The sequence below is a fragment of the Stegodyphus dumicola genome, chromosome 3, assembly GCF_044657685.1.
Source record: "Stegodyphus dumicola isolate Sdum_Otavi_A_Nest chromosome 3, ASM4465768v1".
Lineage (NCBI taxonomy): Eukaryota > Metazoa > Arthropoda > Arachnida > Araneae > Eresidae > Stegodyphus > Stegodyphus dumicola.
The window spans coordinates 60,729,512-60,754,745 of record NC_140770.1 but is presented as its reverse complement, the minus strand read 5'-3'; the positions used below and the strand labels follow the sequence as shown (position 1 = coordinate 60,754,745).

The window sequence follows — 25,234 nt, the reverse complement described above, 5'->3', positions numbered from 1 at the left end:
TGTTCTACTGGGCCGATTGACGAAATTCAAATTGCGTTCTTCATATCTCCAAAGCGCGACTTCGGATATATATTAAATTTATATTTAGCTCTATTCTAACATAGGTATTTTGACACAAAATCGGACCTTTTCTGAAATAACATACAAATTTGTTTCCATATTTCGATTTTACGACTCAAATTATGCCTAAATATGAAATTTTGTAAAATATGGTGCGAAATTTATGGAGAAATTCATAAATTTATGTTGGCGCTTTTTTTTTCAGTTTGCGCCACTTGGCGAACTTCTTAATATATGGCAACCTATTTTCCTTTCCCTTTTTACATCGTGCGTGAAAAGGGAAAAAAGTAGCTATCCTTTCTTTTTTCAAATAATGTTCTTTATATTTTTAATTATAATCGTTATTATTTTAAGTATTTTTTTTCTTTTTCGAATTTAATTTTAATTGTTGAAGTTGCATGGTTTCTTTCGAATAACTGTTTGAAAATTTCTATTTACCCATTCAAATTGTGTAGCTTAAATAAAAGATGCGGCGGTTACTTTTTTTTCAAATAGTTTTCTTTATAATTTATTTTTTGTCATAGTTATTATTTTAGGTATTTTTTTTAATTTTTACACTTTAATTTTGATTGTTTGTGTTGCATTGTCTCTTCAGATAATTGTTTTAAAATTTTCTATTTATTCATTCGAACTGAGCATTTTAAATATATATATTTATATAAATTTTTCAGAATTTGATTTTATTTATTTGAATTGCGTTTCTTTCGATGGTATACTTTGTGACCCAGACTACGATGCGTTTGAACAGTGCATACATTAAAAGATAAAATACTGTAAAGCACAGTTAACACGCCTTTCAATGTTCCGTTTCAGAAAAGATTTCTAAATGAGAAAGATGAATAACCGACATTTTAACTTAGGATGACTTGCATATATTGCTTTAAACATTTTTATCATTGTGCTGATTGCGTTACACAATTTTATAATACTACATTTAGTTTCTTAAAATGTTATTCATATTTTAGTCAAATATTTTATTTTTGAAATCGCAAGAATCAAATATCATAAGATTAAAAAGTTTTAAATTAAAAAAAAATACTAAATTTTATGCAAAAATTATTTTTTTCTTCTTACTGGCTTACTCTTCTTTTTCAGGCATTCTGCAAGTATATTAAAAAGTATCCAACTTTTCGAAAAATCTTGGTATTTCTGACATTCATTTTAAATAAAGCTATCGCCTTCCATTTTATAAAGGCCCACAGACTGCCGAGCGGTAAAGTCGCTGAACACTGGTAGTTCGCTCCGGGATTCGAATCCCTGCGAACGGACTGGTTGCATGGGTGTTTTCCTGATTTTTCTCATTGTAACGTATATGCCAGCTGGTTTTTCCTTAGAAAGTTCTTCATGAAGGCGTCCCTCCTTTTAGGCAGATAGTCCTGCTTTCCCGGAACTTAATAAACCAATTCAATCCATTTCATCAGCATTTGGTCCTAGCCTTTATCAGTCTTTAGAGGCTAAGCCTTTTGAAGGTATGAGATGAAAGGAAGGAATGGTTTCATCAAGAGGGAAAACGTCTTTAGGTGACATCCACATACATCACTGGATAAATTCCTGAATCTTCAAATAATTCGACTGAGAAATCAAAGGATTTTCCGTTTTTGATGATATGATATGGTTCCTTCCTAGCAGTCATTTTAACCTTTTACTCACTAACTTACGGTAAGTAGCAAGAGTGTTTTTGCAGCATGGGGAGCTTGCGCTTTATGAGAGTTCACCGTAGAATCAACGTTCCATATAAACATGCCGTTATTCTTTCTCGTAATATGATATACAGTGGATGGACAAAAATATGGAAACACCTTGTGAAATGCATGTTTGAAAAGAAAGATTGATTTTAATGAAATATCTAGGTGGCCCTGGCGTTTTTGACTACTGACGCCACCTATACAACTTCGTAAATGTGCTAAACAGTTCAGTTGTTGTCAGAGTACTGTTATGTGAGGTTGTCATTGCATTATGTGAGAGTTAACAGACTTCGAACGTGGGAAAATTGTTGGAGCACGTATGGTAGGTGCTTCCGTAAGCAAGGTAGCCGAGGTGTTAGTGTTTCAAGAGGTACTGTATCGAAGATTTATTTAACATATTTGAAAAGCGGAAAAACATCATCTGCTAAATCACCGCGGACGAAAGTGTGTCCTGAGTGATCGTGACAGACGATCATTAAGGGCAATTGTGACGAAAAATAAGAAGACCACAGCTGCAAAAGTTACTGCTGAAATGAATGTTGTGTTACCGAACCCTGTGAGTACCAAAACAATTAGAAGGGAGCTTCATAAACAGGGAATTGCTGGCCGTGCTGCAATTGAGAAGCCACTCATCAGTGATGCTAATGCCCGTAACAGGAAAAGGTGGTGTTTAAGTCATAAAGGCCTGGACTATAGAGCAGTGGAAGCGAGTACTATGGTCTGACGAGTCTTCTTTCACATTGTTTCCCACTTCTGGCCGAGTTTACGTCTGGAGAACGCCATCTCAATCCTATAATACAGACTGCTTGTTGCCAAGAGTGAAACATGGCGGGGATTCTGTTATGGTTTGGGCAGCCATATCGTGGTTCTCTGCTAGCCCCATGATAACTGTGTCAGGGCACATGACTGCCAAGACTTATGTGAACATTTTGGCCGATCAAGTTCATCCCATGGTACAAACTTTGTTCCCCGATGGTGATGGGGTCTTCCAAGACGACAAAGCCCCTGTTCACACAGCTCACATTGTCCAGGACTGGTTTTCTGAGCACGAGGATGAGTTGCCCCATCTCCCCTGGCCACCACAGTCACCAGACCTGAATATTATCGAATCTTTGTGGTCTACATTGGAATGGAAAGTGCGTTCTCGTTATCCACCGCCAACATCGTTATCTGAACTTGCCACAGTTTTGCAGGAAGAATGGTATAATATTCCCTTGGCAAACATACAGGAACTGTATTTATCCATTCCGAGAAGACTGCAAGCTGTTTTGGATGCCAACGGGTTTCCTACACCATATTAAGCAAAGAAAAAAATTTTTTTTAAAGGTGTTTCTATGTTTTTGTCCAACCCTTTTATTAACATGGAACAATGGCAGTATTTACTCTTTCAGTTAAGTATGTTTCAATTAAGTATGGGCTAGAGGCTTTTTCTAAACAAATTCAAATTAGCTTATTTTTCCATTTCGTGACTGAAATGCAATGCTCTCTGAACCAAATATCGCAAGTCATGTGTGACATTAGAAACGTTATTCATGAAAGCAATTTTATGCTTTACCGGTTTGTCTTTTGTTTTACATGAAAAAATCGATGAAATATGCGAAATATATTAATCATTTTACATTTTCATGCCCAATTTTCAGCATTCTTTACATTATCTAGGTATTCCATACAATGCCGGCTTTCATACGTTACCGGTAAACATATAGAATAAAATTTTAAAAGACAAAGATAAAAACAAAATCGGTCTTACTTCTTGAAACCAGCGACGATGGCATTCTGTTTCATATTTCAAAAGCAAAGAATGGAATTTTTTATATTTCTGCACAACTTTTTTTCCTAGATCGGTATCTAACACGTTGCATCTTTCTCTCAAAATTTTCAAAGGTTCTTCAGCGCGATTTCTTAATTGGCGACACCAGTTTATTTGCCCTATAAATGAAATATTTTTATAAATATGAAACGAGTAATAAATAATAATAGGTCTTAAAGTAAATTTAAAAATAGAAAAATAAAAACTCTTCATTAAAATTGAGATTAAAAACATTAAAACAACCTGAGATAATGTAACAAATTCTTCGCTTAAGAGACTGCTAATTTCCAGTTAGATTGATATATTACATGGATACCGAAATAGATCGAAAGATTATTGATCTTATGTCACTGGAATGGGTGGGATAATTAGTCAATTCCGTAATAATTAGGGGCAGTCTTACCATTTGTGGAATAACCGCGCCTTGTCTAAAAAGAAGTTAAGTTTGCTTATTCGGGAATGGGAGAAAATTCATAATGAATTTAATACTATAATACGAATACTATTACTAGTCCATCTGCTTTGAAAATTGATTTAATTTAGATGTATCCAAATGATTAAATAACTGAGTGAGCTTATTCACCAGATTAAGTTACTTAAAACACTGGTAAAATTGTTAACACCATTTTTATGTGAATTAATATTTTCTGTTTCTGTTCGTTTTTTAATTGAACTTGAATTAACGGGAATTTTATGTTAACCGTGGACTTCGTTCTCTCCATTAACCCAGCCAATCGGTATCTAAGTTTTCAAGAATTACCTGCTACAGGTGGAAAATTCCGCGGCAGAGGAGGATCTTGTCTGTTCTTCTTAAATACCATTTTAATATCATCAAGTTCATGCTTATACTGGCGAAGTATCTGGAAATATTTCTCATTCGTATTCGTTCCAGTCATCTGCAACATTGAAACCTTTTCCAGAAATCTTAAAGATAAACTTGATGATTTTATAGATGAAAATTCTTCATCGAATGCTGCAGTTACTCCTTTCTGTAAATAAAAAAATAATCTAATTTATTAAATGACGTATTACACGTGTCCATGACCTATACTAATGAAAGTAGATACTCGTTTAAAACACAATGTTAAGACATTATAGGATGAAATGCGCACGCGCAGGAAAGATACTTCGTAGAACCTTTGAACATATTTGAACATGCCATAGGAATTGGCATTATGGATTTCAATTACTAACATTCTAGCGTACAAATGTGTAGCAATGGTTGTGAAACAAAGCAGCAAACGAATTTAAAGCTCTAATTCAAGCTTACTTGAAATTTCGAAAGTTAAGTCCTGGAAGGAATCAAATTTATGGATATAAAACCATATCTTTAAAATGTGTTTATGAATGGTTTAAACGTTTTGGTATGGACGGGATTCCACTGAAGGCTTTGCTCGTAATGCAAAGACTACAACTACGACTATGCTTACGACTTCTTATAGCGAAGGAAAAAAGATTGAAAAGTGAAGATGATGATGTTTAACCAGAAAGAGCAACAATGGATGCTTATAAATACCAAAATTTCTAGCAAATTTATCGCAAATAATCCGTTGTGTACATCAAGAAAATGCCGAAGTTAATTCTTAATTACTTGTCCATAATAATGCTCGCGGCCTCATTTGGTCATTGCTATGGAAATATTTATGACCTGTAGAGAAGTTTCCTAGCTCTCTACATATGCTAATAAGTTCTCAAACTGCCGGTCCTCGAGGCAAATTTGTGCCACACACGAAGATATTTCGCTTACAGATTTGTTGCAAATACAGCCTTTCAAACACTGAGCACGAATAACAAATCAGAAAATTTATAAATGGAATTAATTTATTTACAGTGTGAAAAAAATCCTATTGAAAGGTTTGAAGATACAGATTTAATTATTCTTACTTATCAAAAAATAAATAAACTAATTACGAATTTTTGCACTAAGAATAATCACTCCGTTTGGGAATACATTTATATGTAAAACATTTTTTCACAGTTGAAAATTAATAAGAAAAGAACTGGATTGATCAGCAAGCATCTGCGATCCGTAATGAAGATAGTTTCTGGTAATTTCTCTCTAAGGCTACACACTTTATCAGAATCAAAACGCTATCAAGTGTCATGTTTCCATTGTAATGTATCACGTTTAACTTGGTTACGCATCTTATTCAATTGCTGCATAAAATGAAAGAGAAATAGCAAGTTGAAGGTTATATAAGATCAATGCAAAGTTATGTGATAGCTTGTCATATATTTTTATGCAGTTAACAAGTACAATAGTTTAAGAATAAAACACTTAAATTTAATATTTTAATATGAATGGATTGTTCGTAGATTAGGAAAAGTAGTAAACAATAATAGGCAGAAATATTTTTGTAACAGATATATTCATCGTTTTAATCTTTAATCTTTATAACCATTCCCTTGCTTCGTTTTGCGCTTTTTCTAAACTAAAGTGTTCGGAGTTGCATAGCCACTCTATTTTATAACGTATAAAGAATTTTTGATAATATTAAAGATTTAATAATATTTTTAATGAGATTATAATATGGTCATATTAAAGGCATTAAAAATGAAAACTACACATTGCCGAAAATGTATCAGTGTGCAATGATTTTAAATACCTGACTTAAAAAGCACATATTTTTAGTTTTGTCCACAATTTTTTGTACATTTAATCTTCTGATTGCCAGATAATGCATTTTTATGTGAATAGTTTATGTGCTTTTTTTTTTGATGGGGAAGAGGCTTTACCTGAATCTCTTCTGCAACTTTCATGACTGCAGCAAAATCTTCATCGAAATGCACATCCTTGTAATCCAGAAAATCATATTCTTTACTTTTCATTTTACTAATCGTATCTTCAAGGGAAAAAGGAAGTTCATCTAGAACTGAAGATAAGAATGAACATTAATACGAATAGATATTGTCTACATGTGCAGCGAAACCTCCCAAGAGGATTAACCCTATTCCTTAAGATTTTGGCCTTTCTAAAGATTAATAGCATTAATAAAAGTCACATTCTCTAAAGTGATCAGGTTCAGGATTATTAATAGCGTTATTAGTAACATTCAGGGTTATTAATAGTATTAAAATAAAATATAAGACAGAGATATCATCTACGGGGATATATAGTCACCCAGAGGCGTTTCACTATACTTTTCGTTCGCTGATATATATTTTGCTACATTTAATAAGACATTTCAAATATATCAGCAAATCAAAGAGCTAGCTGTTTTAAATTTTAGAGGAAAAAAAAAATAAATTAAGAATAGAGAAGAAAACAATAAAATCTGTAAGCTTTCAGATTTTATTGTTTTCCTCTCTATTTTTAATTTATTTTATTATTTTTTATTATTCCTCTCTATTTTTAGCTTACAGATTTTATATTACGTCCATGGGGGAGTATTTTAACGATTTTGTTACCTTTATTTATTAAATATCATGTTAAACCATAAAATTCAATTCAACAGCAATATCGTGAAATAATTTAAAAAGAGCATATCTTTAGAATTTCCGATACACAGTCTCTCGGCGCTGGAGATAAAATCGTTCCCCCCCCCTTACAGTGTTGTCATTGCTCGCTTCGAAATCTTTGAGTTTCTTTGAGTTTCCTAATCAATAATTAATAAATGCTTACAAAATCTGAAATAGTTAATAAAACAAATTCCAAATTTGTCTTCCAGATGCTCATATTCGGATGGAGACGTACGTTATTCAAAATTTAATGGTTCTAGGTACCGTTGTTTTATCAAAATGCGAGAAACATACATACATTTATGCAAGTTCTTCATTATTTATCGCCGTTTATAGTGAATCAACGCAAAATGCCAAAATGAAATTAATAGCTCATCTGGGCTAACGCCCTTTGGGCCGTTTATGGTGAATCAACGCAAAACACCAAAACGAAATTAATAGCCCTTCGGGGCTAACGAGCTTTAGTCCGTTTATAGTGAATCAACGCAAAATTAAAAAACGAAATTAATAGCCTTCTAGGCTAACGCCCAATGGGCTAATAAGGTATAAATTAAGGGGAAAAGAGTTGTACATTTCACACTCAAAAAAAAAGTCATTATTTTAATGTGTTCTTTATAGAAATAATTGACTAAACAAAATTTAATTTGCCTTTATATTTGTAACCTCATAAGTCAAATATACCTGCATCTTTTCTGGGCAGATGTATACCAGAAATTTCGAAATATATTTGCCTGCAGATTAACATTATTTGAGAAAATAAGTGTTTTTCATGACAAAACATGCGAGGGCAATCTTTCTAGGGAAGGAGATTATTTCGTGGAAAACCTTCTAAGGGTATTGGCTTATGTTACAGTTGGATAAAATCACAGATACGCCGGTTCAATACGTCCATTCGCCAGGACTAAACCTAGGTCGAATTACCAACGTTGGAAGCCTACTACAGTACCGAAGGTTCCGGGTTCGAATCCAGAGAAGACATGGATGTTTGTAAACATGGATGTTTGTATGGATCCCGATAAGACATGGATGTATAGTGTCAGTGAGGCATGGCTGCACTATAAATATCCGACGAGCTTTAAGTCCTCTCGTGTGAATTGGGGAACGGAACGGGAGAGGGGTGAGAGACTGAGACTACCCGATTACCCCGGGGTGATCTCCCTCAAAATTGGGGGTGAAAAATAGAAGTCCAACTTCTCTTCGGAGTACGCTCTGTCAACCATTGTTCCGTGTAATATGGACAAGACAACAACAACAACAGCGGTCTTAACCACCCCTTCCCTAGTGCGCACAAAAGGAATGTGTATTACTTTCTACTGGAATACATTTAACAATGTTAAAAAAGCCTTCTAGTCGTAAATGTTTAAGGAGGAAGAGAATTCAGAAACATATATACAACGACCTAAGAAGACTATCCGCAAGTTCCTAAGCCAAAGAACTGAGAAGCCTAAGACCACTCGCAGTTCCAAAGAATTTTTGCCTTTTCTGGATGTGGTCATGTAAATAAATGATATGGTGTACGACATCGAAGTCACCGTACAGCTCTCACTGTATTTAAGATTTCAGTCAGTTCTCCCTGTTTGATCTTTGAACTGACATATTCGTATCTGCAAATTTAAAAAGGAATATTTATCACAAAGTAAAACTCTTTAAACCCTCATATCCTTGGTTAAAATTTCAGACCATCCCTGTGATCAACGTCAGATTCAGGTCTCCGAAAATCAGTTTCAACCCTTGCTGTCTGGCTGTCTTAAGAATTTGCTAACTGGTTCGTTAACTGCTTCCTGTTATTTGTTCCTTTAAGCAAGGCCTGCCACAGGAGCCTTGGAGAATGATTCGCTGCTCTTTCTTGCTTTTTAATGTAACATATCTGAAGAAAGCTACAGGGAATTCAGGTAGCTTATTTACTTACTGGACTTTGATGATAAAAAAGAAAACAATAGATAAGGAAAGTGGTGCAGTTACAGGTTTAACTATGATCACAGGAATGGTCGAAAGACTTAATCAAGACTACACATTCTTTATATTATGCAAGGAATAAAACCTTTAAAAGCAATATACGTTTCATTTACTCTCTGTTTTATTTTAATGATACTATATTAAACCTGTTCCCTTTGTATTTCAAAGATTGGACAGATTGAAGTTTGATGAAGATAAACTCTATTAGTAAGCTCATGAGGTAGACAATTAATTGAATTTATTTTAGATCAGAATTCTCCAAGAATTACCTATAGAATTGAAAAAAAAACTTTTAAAACCGTGAGCAATTAACGTTACTGAATGTATGCAAGGAAACTTTACAGAGTATGTAAACAGCTAATATAAATTCATCTGTAAAGCATAAGTATTTAACCATGCATCATATACTTGGCTGTTAAATATTTTTTCAAAGAAAATTATATAGGCTTTTCGATTACAGTCTCGATTTTATTAAATGTTGATTCTAAACATATATTTCCATATTTACTTTATTAAAATAAGGTAAAATAATATATGAAATGAATTTCAGTATTGGGGATTCAGAAAAAATAAAATCTAATATTTATATAGTTCCTTCAAGTAAAAAGTTAAAATAAAAGGCTGTTTACTTTTCCAAGCAAAATATCCAAAGATATGCTCGAAAGGTATTTTCAAGAAGCCAGCTATAACATAAATAAAGTATTTCACTTAGAAAAATTAATTGATAGTGTAACTGTGTTTTGAAAATGTTTTCTTTGTATGTTCCTAAAATTTTGAACTCAAGTCAATAACTGTCATGCAGAGATGACTTATCAAAAATTTTCTTCTCGAATTTTGAGTCTAAAGGGTGAAAACTTTCTTTTTTAATTCCTTAAAGCACAATTGCTTTGCTATTGAGATGTTACTCTACCGAAATTATACAAAACGTTTAAGTTTTTAATTGCTAAGAATTCCCCATCTGTGGCACTGAAATTGCTTTTCTAAAATTTTAAAATTTAAAGTAAATTGTCAAGACAAGTATTTAAAGGAGAAAAAACTTAAATCAACCTTCTTTATCTTTTTTTTTTAATTTTATTTTTAAGAGTTCTGGTATTCACTTATTGTTGCCTATTCGCTTAAGACAGAAGTACGAAGCTTTTTTATTTCTTCAGAAATTTCAATATAATGTTTGATTAACACCCTTAGGCAGGATCATGCACATATGCCAGCGGCTCCGTTCGGAGAAGATTATTTTTTCGTTTAGTAAGCATTCTAGAGTTAAGTATTTTCCGCAATGGCATGGTATCGAGTATATTTCATGATCTTTTTAATAAGGTAATAACTATATTTTGCTGGTATTTCAAACATCTAAAGCCTCATTAGGATCCGTTGCTATACGTTTGGTACCAAAATACTGTATTTCTGAAAATGCTCAGGATAAATGGTCGAAACGAAAAGGTGTTGCGTTTGTATAAACCTGTGTGATCCAACACGCGGTCTGTGGGCCGTATGAAGCTCATTTATTCATATTTTTTTTTTGTCACTTGCTCTTCTTACTGTATAAAAATATTAATTAAATATTTGTAAAAAACTGTGTACTGTTTTAAAAACAATAAACAGAATAAATCGTTATTATGCAAAACAGGTTGTGTAAAATAGTCGTTAGGGAGCGAATTAGCTATCGCTGTTCAATAAAATTCAAGGAAATGTCATTAGCAGTGTTGGCAACAGCAATTCAGGACAAAGCTTTATTTCTCCTATATAATGGCTACCTCGATGAAAAGTATTATTCCTCTACTGTTATAACCCTCGGCGTGCATGATTTGATTTTCACTTTCGTTCAATACTACCTCAAATAGCGAAACTAGAAAAATGGCGGGTTGAAGATGAGAAACGAAAGTTTCAACCCATATAGAAGGAAAATTACGTTTTCATTAAACAAATGTAAAACCTTAGTGTGTTATCTATTATCGAGTTTTAAGCGTTTCGAAGGAGCGTAATGTGAATGGGTAGTGTGCTAGCTTGAATAAATCAAAATATGGACAATACCAGAGAATTACCAGAAGTTATGTGTTTGATGATTTGAAGCTGAAATTAACTAGACAGATGAATACCTTTTAGCAACCATAGATGCTGCAGATTTAAAGGCATCTTACGAGGTATATTTAGAGTTATCTACAAATAAAAAGTCTTTCAGGGATGGGGAGCTCATTAAAATGTGCTGTAAAAATAACATCTTTATTTGAGACTATAAGATGGCTTAAACGTTTTGAAATTGTGTCTTTGCCTCCCCAGAGAATTAATGAAATGGGTAGTGAAGTTTCAAGTACTCTTAATTTTGGAAAAATGTGGATTTAACCCTGCAACTCTAGATGAGCGCACAGATATAGTTGACATATGAGCACAGATATAGTTGACATATATATAACAGATGAGCGCATAGATATAGTTGAGCCAGCTCCTTATCTTTGTTAGAACAATAAACGAAGAATTTGAAATTTACGAAGATCTGTTCGAATTAAAATTATTAGAACCAGCGCCAATACTATTGATATATTCAACGCATTGGATAATATTTTTAAATATGAAGGTTTTGGGAAGCGCTCTGGTATTTCGCCATGTAGAGCTAAAGTAATATTTGGTCATCGAACGTTGCTAGTAGGACTGTGAAAAAAGGTTTTGTCTTGTTTTTCCACTGCGTTATTCATTAAGAGGCTCTCTGTGGAAAAATTAAAAGGCTCGGTGAGACAATTAAAAATATTGTAAATATTATGATTTTAATATGACGATGCAATAAATCTCGGATACATAGAGCATACCTAGGTATTTTTGAGCATTATTGCATTCCTGAACAATCTGGAAGGTGAGTATGGTGATATTTTATGAGTGAGTATGGTATTGTGAAGTGCACGGCTAAGTGCTGAAAATTGACTGCAGCAATTTTTTGGGTTGAAGGATTAAAATTCTTGCTTTTCTCGTAAACGAAAATATTGGGTATGTGTATCAGGGAAAACTGGAAGAAATCCAGATTTAAAAATAATCTTTTTAACTGACAGATTTAACATTCTATCAAAATGCTTTAAACCTGAATCTACAAGGCGGAAAACAATACAACTCCCAGATAAATGGACATTTGAGGGTTTCCGCAAAACACGTGGTGTAATTTAGTGATGGTAATGGTATACCTGGTGATTGCAAATTGTACTGAAGGCAGTGAATACAGCATATTTCCCATTTTGCCAGCAGTTGAACGAAAAAGAAGAAAATGTTTTAGTATGTCTTAGTATGTATCATGAAATAGCAACTGATATCAAGAAAGAGTTCCGAGAAAGATTCCAGGATTTTAGCTCCCTAAAACCAAAACTTGTTCTCTTAAACAACTTCCCTAAAATTTTCTGGAAACTGATTTCTAAAGAACGTTTTCCCAAACTGCTCTGCGGAAGGCATCGCTGTTTGGCAGTATAGTATATGTAAAACATAAAAAATACGATGGCTTTGCTTTACACGAACACGCAACCTCCAATTAACTTTCTGCAATTTAGAATCCTCCCCCTAGACCAGTACCTTCCAGAACATTCGCGCCTATTACATAACCGCTACTATAAATAACGAATGCGCGCCATTTTGCGTCAGAAGCTTCTCTTTCCCTGTTGTTGCTAGGACCTATGCTGCTACTCTTCTCATCTTTCGTTCTTTGTTAGAACGTTATGACGTAGAAAGTCAAAATTTAATTGTATTTAGTAACTCATTATTGAATACGTAATTTGGAGAACTTCGTCGGAAAAGAAAATTTATCTGCTATTTGAATTAAATAAATATGTGCAATTAAAAGTGAAATTCCTCTGTGTGTCGTCATTGAATATCCTCCTTATCACTCTGCAAAAAACCATGCCTGATCTTTGATGCCAAGCTTCATCACGACTGCCAAAATATCACATATATGTGTGTGAAATTGCTTTTTCTACGTACAAAGTTTAGTTCTCAGTTAAATAATTTCTCAGACAAATTAAATCAAAAACGAGAAATCGCAATGAAAGCGTTTCAGGGGAATCGGGCTTGAGACTTTTCCTTACTTAAATTACAATGGACATTAATAAACTTGTATTAGAAAGCTATGCAAATCATCACATTGATTTCTCAATTGTAAAATAAAGAGGTATACAAAGCTGAGTTATATTTAATTCATTTTCTTTCTTTAATATCTCTGTCGTCACTTTCTTATACTAAAGTTTGATTGGCCCTCGGGTACTTAAAGGTTGGACCACGCTTGTATAAAAAGAAGAGAAAGAAAGTAAACTTACTCGTGGAAAGATTATGGAGATAAACTATGACTGTATGTGGAAAGTTTTGAACAAATACTATTTTTATTATTTATGCTTTTTGTTTTCTCACAAAAGTTTTTCTATTCTTTTTGTGAACTTATTTAATGATAAATACAAATTTTAGTAACCGTCTCCAATCGCAGCTTCAATTTTATTTGATAACATTTTAGAGTTAAGCCCACAGATAGCAATAACATTTGTGCATAAAAGTCATTTTGAAAAGAATTTTTACACAACGCAAACAAAACATTTGATTGTCCACTGCTAATGATTACTTGTATCAGAAATTACAGCAAATGTCTTAAGCTTTAGAAAATTCTGAACTAAGAGAACAACATTTTAAAGCTTTATAATTAATACATTAATTTGTTTTGAGATTTGAAAGCAAATTATATAGAAATTTGACTTACTTTCTTGTTGGTAACTTATAATATTGTCATGAATTTGAACACAGTCAAAGAGTTTTAGTAATTTTTTCAATCTGCTGCAAAATGCATCGAATTTGCCGAAGACGAAAACTTCACAGAAACGAAACTCCCTGTTGTCTTGTGAGGATTCGACATCACTTCTGACTCTCTGAAAGCAGTCTTGATATTTTTGATTCAGCTCAATGCAAGAACGTATTTTCTTTTTCACAACATCTTCAGGCTGATCCCAAATTGACTTTGAGCCATCACAAGAAAGATAACGCTTACATGAGTTAATCACTTGATTCGTTATCTGTAAAATATAAGTAAGTAATGTAAAACAGTTACATTTTCAGAATTACATTCATCTTTCATCAGCAATTAGTCGAGTACAAATATAATCCTTTTTACATGAGAAGTTTCGTCTTTTCAATATTTTGATTGTCCTACAAGCAACCAAATGCTTGTAAGTCCTGCAAGCAAGTTAATGCTAGTAGATACGTTTAATAAATTTTCTTTTATTCTCAGAAATTTCATAAAAATATTATACTAAAATAGCAGAGTATTCAATATGCTACTGAAGCTAAGAAACGGAAATAAATTGAGATTTTCTTCCAGCTGGAAATCATCGATAATATGAAATATTTCCTGCTATTATAGTTTGTAAAAGTAGTTTGATATATTTTTCTATTCTCGAGCAGCAACAAATAGTTACGTTTTATTCTGGCACAGTCAGCATCATCTAATTCATTAATATTATCCAAAAATGTCCAAATGAAGAGTTGCTGGATGTCCCCTGGAACATTTCAGGAACATTAAAAAATTAAAAGGCAAGAATTACGGAAATTTTAAAATCTGGCATTATCGTTCGGCGTAGATTTTGAATAAACTATCGATTTCTAGGGATATGAAAAACAGAAGCAAAACCGTTTTTGAAAGAAATTTTTATGAATACAGCTTTTATAGATCCGCCGTGTTATTTTCCTGTAGGAAATTGTTTGGCAGTCATTGTTCGTCTATAAGAGAAAAGATCATTGTTTTGTTGATAAAATTTTAAATGAAAAAAATTGCAGAATTTTTAGAATGTTTTTATAAAATACTTTATAGCATTTGCATCACTGATATTTACTAATACTTGGATACCATTAGACCGAAGCCTCCGTAAAAAAATTTATTATAAGCCTATCATTTTGTAAATCGGCCCCGAACTACAAATATCTGAAAGCCTTCCAGACGGTAGTTTATTCCTTGAATAGAGAAACTATATAGAGAAATATATAGAAACTATATAGAGAATACTATATAGAGAAATATTTCAAACATTATTCTTTAATTTCTAAAAGCAAATTATTCTACTTTTATACTGCCATTTCAAATTATTAACTTACCTATGTTTCAAGAGTAGGAGAAAGTGTTAGGAAATTGAAGCTTAAATAAAAACAATGCAAGGGATATAATTAAACCATAAAACGAACGCAATTCTGTTGCAGAACAACAGAACTTATAGTAGTTTTAAAATGTTTTCGTAGTACAATATAAAAACTTCCCTAGAAAACATTTCGAATTTCTGTTCAATAAAATAATTTAAACTAGTTTGTGTAACGGAGTACTTTAGAAACTTCGAAACAGTTTATAACTAGATTGTTCCAGTGTAGCACAACAAGGGCCCTTTTCTTTAAGGTTTTATCTGTAAATGAAGCTTCTAATTAAATCAATTTACGTAATAATAATTTGTAATTTTAATATATTCAGGTAGGAGACTTCACCTGCACACAGTATGAAGTTTCATCGTTTTCATCATTCATTGCTTTACTGCTAAAAAGTTAACATTAAACGAAAAGCGAACCAAATTGCTTTTTCCAGAACAGGAAAAGGAGGCAAAAATATCTCTCTATTTAAATGTGTACAACCGAGTTTGTTCTGATTTTTGAACAAGAAACTTATTGTTCCTTTCTTACTCAGAAAACTATTAATAGCGGATACGTTTATTCAAAGACATAACTAAAAACGAATGCATATTTTTGTAATCAGTGTCTGAGGTCAGCAGACGTTTCTGTGAGATAAAAAGTTCTAATTTTTTTACATTATCTAATGTCTGAGGTTGGAAAACTACAAACAGCAGATAGTGCTAGAATAGAGAAACAATCTGAAAAAGTAAATAAGAAAATAAATTTATGCGAAAATTCGTCATATAATTTTAGTTATTGTATTTTTATTTAATTTCGAGGAAAGTAAAATTTGAATAGAATATAACTTACTTTAGTAAGAATAGCTGTCATTCTTTCCGTGGAATTATAGTATTGTGATACGCTGTTAATAGTAAGCAGAGTTCGCACTAGCCCAGGAAGGCTTTGAGAAATAACATCCTAGTAAAGAAATGTTTCAGAAGTAGCAAAAATGTCAAAAAATAATATTGTACTTTAATAATGTCAATTTGTCGTTATCCGAAATTTATATATGCTACAGATTAATTTCATGAATATATTTCTTAGTACTGTACACCGAATCATACTTACTATTATCATTTTAATAGGTGACATCTTTATCTTAACATTTTAAAGATAAAGTTACACATTTCATTAGCTCTGGCATGGATTTAATGAATCTTTTTGAGTTAGAATGCTGCAATTTTTACCATTCCTTCATAATGATTTCTTTTAGTTCGAGGAAATTTCCTGTTTCCTTATTCTTTCTTCAACTCACGTTCGACAGATTTAAGTCCGAAGAAAATGAACGAACTTGTCCCACTTCAATACAATTGTATAATAACCACAAGCGATAATTTGGATCGTTATTCTGATAGCACGTGAATGTATTTTGCATTCCAAGTTTTCTTGCATATGCTTTCCGGTTTCCATTAAGAATGTTTATATACTTATACTGATTGATATTATTTTCTATAAAAACTAAATTTCTTATTCCAGAGACAACGGAGCCGTTATTCCTTCGTCCTCATGTTTAAAAGTAGACAGTAAGTTTTTAAGATTCAATTCTTTCGCTGCATAGCAGTTCGTCCATCGGGCCCAGATATATTAAATTTTGACTGCTCTACAAATAAAGTATTGTTCAAATACAATAAGTCTTTACTTGTAATGGATGTTCGCAAACGCCAAACGTATTTTCCTTCTTTTCTTGTTGACGAGGAATTTTTTTCTTTCCTATCACTGATAGTAGCGACGTATTCTAATGGCTGTTGTTGGCAGTTTCGCTGTTAATTTTATTGAAAACCGGTCTTCTAGATGCGCTGCAAGTTTTGCAGCCCTAATGTTTGAATTTTGTTTAATTTTTCATGTGATAAATCTCCAATTTCTTTTCATTTCTTTCTTAGCTTATACTTTCCTAAACGTGTAATAATTTCCAAATTCAGACGTTATTTTTTGTGGTGTAGTTTCATTTAAAATAATTATGACTAGAAACATCACCTGTTAAAGCATCTCAACAAAACTTTCGAGTTCCAGAGTCATTGTGTGAGCTACGCATTAACACTCTTGGAATAAATTATTTTATTACAAGGCGTATATTTATGATATATATTTCCTAATAGGCAAGGCTTAAAATAGAGAGAAATAATATATTAGGAAAAATTTAGAGTCTATGTTCGATATTTAGTATAAGATCTATGAAAATAAATTTCAAACATACAGGTTTCCAAAAATTAATGAGAGCCACTCATTAATATTTTTCCTAAACATTTTATGCAATACCTTCTTTCATTATATTGCCGGTAACATATATATTAAGTTTTGAAAGGAAACAAACTGAAGCTCAATAGCCTGTAATAGAATACCCACTGTTTTATTTTATGAACAGTTGAAAGACGAAATAAAGCTAATTTCCATGCTTGGGTAAAATGTAATAAGAGTAGTTTGTTTTTATAAGTACATTTGTAATTTAAAAAGAGAGAAAGAACGAATTAGATAATTTTCTACAAAATAAAGTTGCCAAAATTTTGAAAAAAAAAAAAAAAAAAATTACATACGATTACGTGCATTTAATAAAATTTCAAAAGTATGAAAAAATAATATCTTTTTATTTTAGATAAGGCAGTTTTACTTTAATCTTACCGGATTGCAGTTATAAAGAGGCTGACAGTATCGATCCAAGCATTCTAAGAAGGCTGCACATTCCTTTGCTTCTCTCCAGGAATTTCGAATGCGGTTGTCCAGTGCCATCCACCTCTAATAAGATATATCTATATCTAAATCTATCTATATCTATATATATATATATATATACACGCAAATATATATATATATATATGAATTTTAATTTTTAACGAATAATGAAAGTAAAAGAGAACAAGAATTTTATATGAAATAATTATGCGTCTACATATAATTCCTTAATTTAGATGTAAATGTAAGCAGTTATATCTTAGAAATAACAGCACGTTTTGGAAGGATTTTGCTGTTTTACAAACAAGAAACTGTATAATAGGTAAGCTAATTTTAAATAAATCGCAAAGTACTGCTCAGATCTTCTGTTGGTCAATTGATATTTTATATTTACAATTCGGTAACTATTATATATTAATATTATTCGCGTGTGGCTTTTTTTTAAATCGTGAACTGAAAAACTCTTCCTAAATTGTATATGTGATATATTAAATTTTATGAGGAAAGAACTTACACTGTCCTCTCATGCAATGTTAGCATTCCAGCTGATAAAGCGTGCCGTTAAATGCGAAGTTCTCCAATGTAGATTTCTAAATAACATCACGAAAGAGGATTATTGGTCTTTTATATCTTGTAGCCCATTAATTGGGAGCGTAAGTTTCAAGGGAATTGATTTCTCTGTACTACGAGGCAATTAATCATTAAAAAGTTGAGTGAGTTTGTTAGGATTTTGGAATTTATAGGAACAGTTTTTAAATCGTGATACATCCTTGCATTTAAAATATTTTTTAAGAATAAATGCGATTACTGAAATGCGTATCCGGAAAATGAGCGCTACTTATTTCTGTAGCATGTGTTTTGTTTGTATTATAAGGTATTTTTACCGCCTTCCTAGCTTGCCTTCGGAGGTGTAGTGACTCTGCACGCTGGGCCGGTATTCCAGAGGTCCGTGGTTCGATTCCCGGCGAAGGCGGTTGCTCATTTATCATTTTGCCTACTTCAAAAAAAAAAAAAAAAATCTTAATGTCTCTATAGTATTAGAAGGAATATTTGATTATGGTTCCAAAATTGATTGAAGTATAATTCCTTCGACATCTACTGTGAGGTTCTGAATAAAAGTTAAGCGTCACTTCTAATAAAGATCAAAGCCAAAAGTGCGATGAACTAGGTTATGATCAAACAGAAAATAAAACTAAAGGAAAATAATTTCGTTGCTATGAAAAGAATTAGATCATTTTCATCAGTAAAAAGTAACAGAATATGTACTTAAATAGTACATGATTTCATTATGATTAGAACTGAGAACGGTTTATAAACGATTGACCGGCTGTATACTAATTAGGTCAAAGTCAGGACTGAGACCTAATTTTTGTCAATTATTTTAAAATTAGATCTCAGGATAGGGTTTGAAGAAATTAAATTTTTCGTAAAGAAAAACTTTTCTGAAAGTTGTTAGGAAGGAGAAATGTATATACAGACTAATTATAACAAATGTCTGTTTCTTCAATGCCAACACATCATACTTGTACCTGTCAAAGTTATTTGTAGTAAATACAGAGGTTTATAATATAGGCGAAACTGGACTGCTTTAGAGAACACTACCAGAACACATTTTAATTTTTAAAAGTGAAACAGTATTTGGTTTAGGAACTGAAGAAATAAGTTACTATATAATTAGTTTGCAAAATTTACCATAAAATTAAGAAGACGTCATTGGTTATTGACCAAAAGTCGAAAACCTAGATGTTTGAAAGGAGTCAAGAATTTACCTCTAATATTTTCATAGCAACAAGAATTCATGAATGTTAAGTAGTATTTTTGCTGATTTTCTTTTGAAATGGAAGAGTGAACTGAAAAATGAAAAATAAACTTGACTCATTACATAAAATTACAGCACACACACCTCTGATATCTTTCTGAAAAACATTAGCGTCGCTTGCCACGAATACAACCTAACGTTCAGGCTTCAAACCAGAGTATTACAAAAGCTTTTCAATATCATTACAGAAATAATGTTCAGAAATTAATGAACAAAACTGAATTTTGTAAAAATACAAACACTTCCAAGGAGATAAGTAAGTCGGTACCTCTGCTAGAGGCCTTGCATTTTATAAGTCAATGCAATGTGTTAATCTCAGTTAAAAATCAAATAAAAATTGCTTCCGAAAATGTGTTTTTATGTAGAAGAAGCTTCAGAAGAATTGCAAGATATAGTTAGACTTTGAGACATCAAAAGTTTTTTATAACATGTTACCAATTCTCAAAAATACAAAATATGACTATGAAAGTATTAAAAGAGCTGCAGAAACTTATAGTAGATGTGATACAGAAAAAAAGCGATAATATGTCAACATTAATCGAATCTTGAAAAGCAACGCAAAATCTTGATATGAACTATGATAGAAAAACTCTTGATATGAAATGCGCTAATCAAAAGAGCAAACAGCAGTTTAACAAATTTCAGAATGCAACTGAAAAACTGAAAACTGGTGTTGAACAATATGAAAAAAAAAAAAAAAACAGATAGGATATTTTTTTGTAAGAGAATAAATTTGATTAAAAAAGCAATTATAATTTTTTTAATAAAAACATTTTTAAGTGAATTTCAAAATTGCGTAAATATCTTAATTTTAGCTTTACTTTTTAATTATTATTTTAAGATTATTTATTAAATTAGTTAGTTTTTATTTAGTTTGAAAGGTTTAAAACTGATATTATGATTTTATTAGTCCAAAGGACTTTGTCCCTGAAGGACTATTGTTTTCGTTTTGGGATTTTGCGATGGTTCACTATAACTGTCCGTTTCATTTTTCAAACTGTTGCCACCAAATGTTAGAGTCCTGCATTATATTTGAAGAAATTAAACAATGAAAAATCTGCATAAAATATATTTATATTTCTCGCATTGGGATAAAACAACGATACCTAGAGCCAACGAATTTTGAATGACGCAATTCTACTGCGAATATGGGCATGTGGAATGCCAAATTTGAAATTTGAAATTTGTTTTATTATCGATTTCATATTTTGGTAAATCTTTAACGAGTGTTTGATTAACAAACTCAAGGATTTCAAAGCGAGCAATGGCAACGTTATACAGAAAAAACATTTTTATTTCCAGTGCGTGAGACTGCGTATCGGAAATTCTAAACATATGCTCAATTTAAAACTGTGTTGCGAGATTGCTGTTGAACTGAATTTTATGGTTTAAGTGCGAAGAACGTGATATTTAATATGTAAAAGTAACAGACAAAATGTTAAAAAAAGCCCCTTTGGAAGTAAATTAAAATCTGAAACCTTTCAGATTTTTATTTTATTTATTACGTGCTCCTCCGTTAGGCACTAAACAACAATATCAGGATTTGCTATACAAAAATCGCCGTCTTTTAAACTCAGCCGCTTAATAAACTCAAATATAGTATTTGGAACGGAAGTGATTTTAATAAGCGGCGTTACTGTCGTTCTTAATTTTTTCTATCTCCCTGTCCCTACAGTCGTAAGACATTGCTTTGAGAGTTCTTTGTTTCCTCTACAGCTCAGAAAGGTAAAATTTCCTTATCTTAATTTGTTAGTAAAAACAATCCTGTAGAGGCACTTTAAATGAACGTGTGCTCTTTCTCGAATACCAGACGATAAGAACGGCAACTTCTGCTTCCCATCTTTTAAGGTTTAAAAACTCAAAAAATCTTCACTTTCAGATACACTCATTATACTCTCACAGAAATCTCAGAAAGGTTCATGAATGCTTTCTAGCATTACTGTATATACATTAATAGTCTTTGAATAGAAAGGGAGTGATAACTGTAAACCAAAGAAAATGTATAAAAAGTATTGGTTATGCTTGTAATTTTGAAGTGACAGACGGAATTAACAAACAAAATGCAATCTTTCTGCTGGGTATAAACGGGAGTTTTAAAGCTGAATAAATAAGAAGTAGTTTTTTAAAAATCTTTTTGTGTGTTTAATTTGTAACATGTTGAAATTGCCTAAACGAAATGACTTAAGCCTGAAAGAGAAGGATAGATTGTTTAAAGATCTCGATGCTTCTAGTAAGTGCAACCAGAGGAAAATTGCATTTATCTGGATATTTCCCAAACATCGTGCAATTAGTTTAAACAAATAATTATAATTGATGTGTATGGATCCTCCCTTTTATCTATTAAATAAGTGTTGAGGAACCTAGTGAACAAGTAAACGAATAATCGCTTAAGCCCAAAAACAGAAATGTAAACTCATGAAGGGTTACCCTTTATTGCTCCAAATAAAGATTTACAGAAAGCCTTTTTCTCAGAACGTACAACAAAGCCGCCTCCACTTGGGCTTAATCTCAAAATTATAAGAAATAAGCACTTAACTAATGACTAACTAAAGATGTTTAGCCAAAGCTAACACAATTTCTAAGCGAATTGGCTCATAATATAAATTAGCTAGCGAAGCTATCTAAAGGCCGAGCGTAGCTTACCCAAAAGGCAAACGCGCGCTATTCAGGAAATCTAATTCTCTCTCTCGAAGTCAGTGGAGCTTCGAATTAAATACTACTCCTTCTCATTTGTATTTAACGCGATTCTAAAACCTCATTCTAGTAAGGAATTGTTTCCTAAAGTGTGATACACTTTAGATAACTGTTATAAAATTAGGATGAGCCTTACAGATGAATTAATAAAAGAAATAGAAATCAAGCAAGCAGAAAAAAGTCGGAATAATTCAAAAATTTTGAAAATGTTCTTCTAGAATGATTTCAAGGTATGAAAATTAAAAATGCTAGATTTCGCTTCAGCGTAAAAGCTATGGAATTCGTTAAAATGCTAGTGGAGAATTTTGTATCAGCTTGATAGATGACGCATAGATTGGAAAGAGAGAAATCCAACATTGTTCACTCTGTCACTATGCATAGAGAGAAGGAAGAGGCAGATCATACTGCAAGTAATTAGTGAATAAAAGACGTCTTACCTGGATTGCTAATGACCACAAGCTACATTAAATTTTAACAGAGCAAAACTGGACTCTCCCATAGAATATTATCAGAATCAAAATTATATTTTGAAAAGAAACAGTAGCAAGCTTATGAAACTTAAAAAAGCGAGTTAATGTGTTATAAATATGCAACACTGACTTAAGATAGCACTGGTATTAACAGCAATTAAAAAGGCACTGACTATAGATAAAAGCAGAAAAAACTTGTAAGGATCTTAAGTTTTACTAACGTTTATTTTATTTTAAATCTTTACTATCACTTCTTATTTTCTACTTCCGGCCAGAATTATAAGCGTTAAGGTTTTTATGCAAAGTTTGTCTGGCGAACGCCAAGTATTTAAGTTGTGGCTTTTTGCCAAGCGAGAGAGAGGAAGCAGTGAGTCGAAGCAGGCCGCTTACTTTAGAAGTTACGCAGTTGCTTGTTGCCTTCCAGGCCAGAGGTTTTAATCCTCTTGATAAATTTTAAACGTATTGTAGTGTTCACAGTTCTCTGTACTACATACGCTTCCTGTTAATATAAGGCCAATCTTCCACGTTTATTATTTTAAAGTTAAATTAGAGTTTAGTTCTATTTTTATATTTTTACGTTAGACCCCAAGTAGCGGGTCGGTGTATTCCGAAGTAAGGAAGTTTTTGTAAATAGAGAAAAATAAAGGGCTTTGTATACCCTTCTTGTGTATCCTGTCTACTTCCCACAATTAGTGAACATAGCTTTAGTAAGCTCTCTGTTCCGAGTCAGGTCCTTGCATGTTCCCGAAGAAGGTAAGAAGGAACATTGAACCTGATAGTGGCGCCCAACGAAGAAGAATAACCATGGCCGAGTTTCAAGAAGAACCTGTGCTGCCTGCAGAAACGGCTCAGAATCCAGAAATGCCAGCTGCCGCCCTGGAAGGATTTGGTTACATCGTCCAGACCATGCGCGCTTCGATGAAACCAGAAGCAACATTTAATGGAAACTCACCGGTAACCAGTTTTTTTGGGAAAATTGGATGACCACTTCATGCTCTACCCCGTGCACGAATTTCAAAAAGTTACCTTAGCTACCAGCGCTTTGAGGGGCCAAGCGCTTAACTGGTTCAAATGTATAGGCAGAAGTCTCTTGGGTCAAGCAGAAAGTCCCACCTATACTTACGAGAAGTTCAAGACTGCCCTACTAAAAGCCTTCCCTGTTGTAAGGAATCGTGCGAAACGATCGGGCTAGAAACGGAACTTTTCAGTATATATCAACAAAGAATCGAAAACCTCTCAAGCTTTATTTTAAGAAAAATTCACGTCTTCAAACTCTTGTATGGAAACCGTCCGGATCCTGAAATAATTCAAGTGATTTTGCCGAGGTTACTGCCCCAAGTGCAAGACTTTATTGAATTAAGAAATCCGACTACACTGGAAAAGTTATTTGAGCTAGCAATCCAGTTTGAAAGTAGAAGAACGGCGGACGTCGAAAGAAGACGCCAATATCAACAGCGAAACCAATTTGGTACGCCAAGACTACAGCAAACTCAAGCACACGGCTACGGAGGCAAAGCGAATCAGTGGGCAAGGAAACCCGAGCATTCAAAAACAGCCGCCGAACGTCGACAGTTCAATAGCAACCCAGGAAAAAAGTCTCAAGGCCAGTGGAAAAAGAAGGAAAGCATGGAAACAAAAAAGGATTTAAACTAAAACGTATTTCTGCTGACGGGAGGGTGCGGAAATCCGAAGGCCACGAAAACCCCTCTTCCTTCAAGTTAAATACAGTAATGGTGAAAAATTTGACTCTTCCGAAGATTGAAGTGTTGGTGAATAATATCCCAGCCACCGCACTCCTGGATACAGGCGCGCAGTGTTCCTGTGTGGCAGAAGATTTTTTTAGGAAGTATTTTCGCAAATACCGCATATATAATTCGGATAATACGACAGTGTTAGCGGCGCAAGGAGAAAAATGTAAGTGTATAGGTAAAGTACCGTTGTATATCCGTATCAAGGACGAACAAGTAAAGGTGATGTTTTTTATAGTAAAGAATCTGCAAGCACATATAATCTTAGGAATAGATTTTCTTTCAGACGCACAAGCAACACTGGATTTTAATGAAGCGTCCCTTAAGCTGACAATGAAACCAGTTCGTGCAGAAAAGGCTGAACCGCCGATGGTAAATCTTGACCACCTACCTAAGGACGAGCAAGGAAGAATCCGACAAGTGGTAAGTGAATTTGCTTCGTTATTTAGTGATATTCCAGGATTTACTCAGGTTACTAACCATAGTATTGACACCGGAGATTCAATGCCAGTTCGTCAAAAACCATACCGGTATGATAAGAATAAGGAAAAAATTATGGAATGGCATATTACCGATATGCTACGTAAAAAGATCATAACGCCCATCTCAAGTAGTTATGCTAGCCCGGTGGTTTTATATAAGAAAAATAATGACTATCCTTTGACGCATCCAAAAAGGTGGAGATTCGCTATTGATTACCGTAAATTAAA

The 25,234-nt window shown here is 32.9% G+C and overlaps 1 protein-coding gene across 1 annotated transcript in view; it reads right to left on the bottom strand.

Annotated features, from left to right (window-relative positions):
- Positions 1-25,234, bottom strand: part of Dhc1 (dynein axonemal heavy chain 1) — a 402,656-nt gene that overhangs the window by 349,977 nt on the left and 27,445 nt on the right. The window contains exons 8-13 of the mRNA XM_085812430.1: positions 18,218-18,313; positions 15,937-16,044; positions 13,682-13,991; positions 6,292-6,428; positions 4,316-4,544; positions 3,496-3,674 (exon numbers count right to left, since the gene is read on the bottom strand). Coding sequence (XP_085668556.1) covers positions 3,496-3,674; positions 4,316-4,544; positions 6,292-6,428; positions 13,682-13,991; positions 15,937-16,044; positions 18,218-18,313 — 1,059 coding nt within the window. The remainder of the gene's footprint in view (positions 1-3,495; positions 3,675-4,315; positions 4,545-6,291; positions 6,429-13,681; positions 13,992-15,936; positions 16,045-18,217; positions 18,314-25,234) is intronic.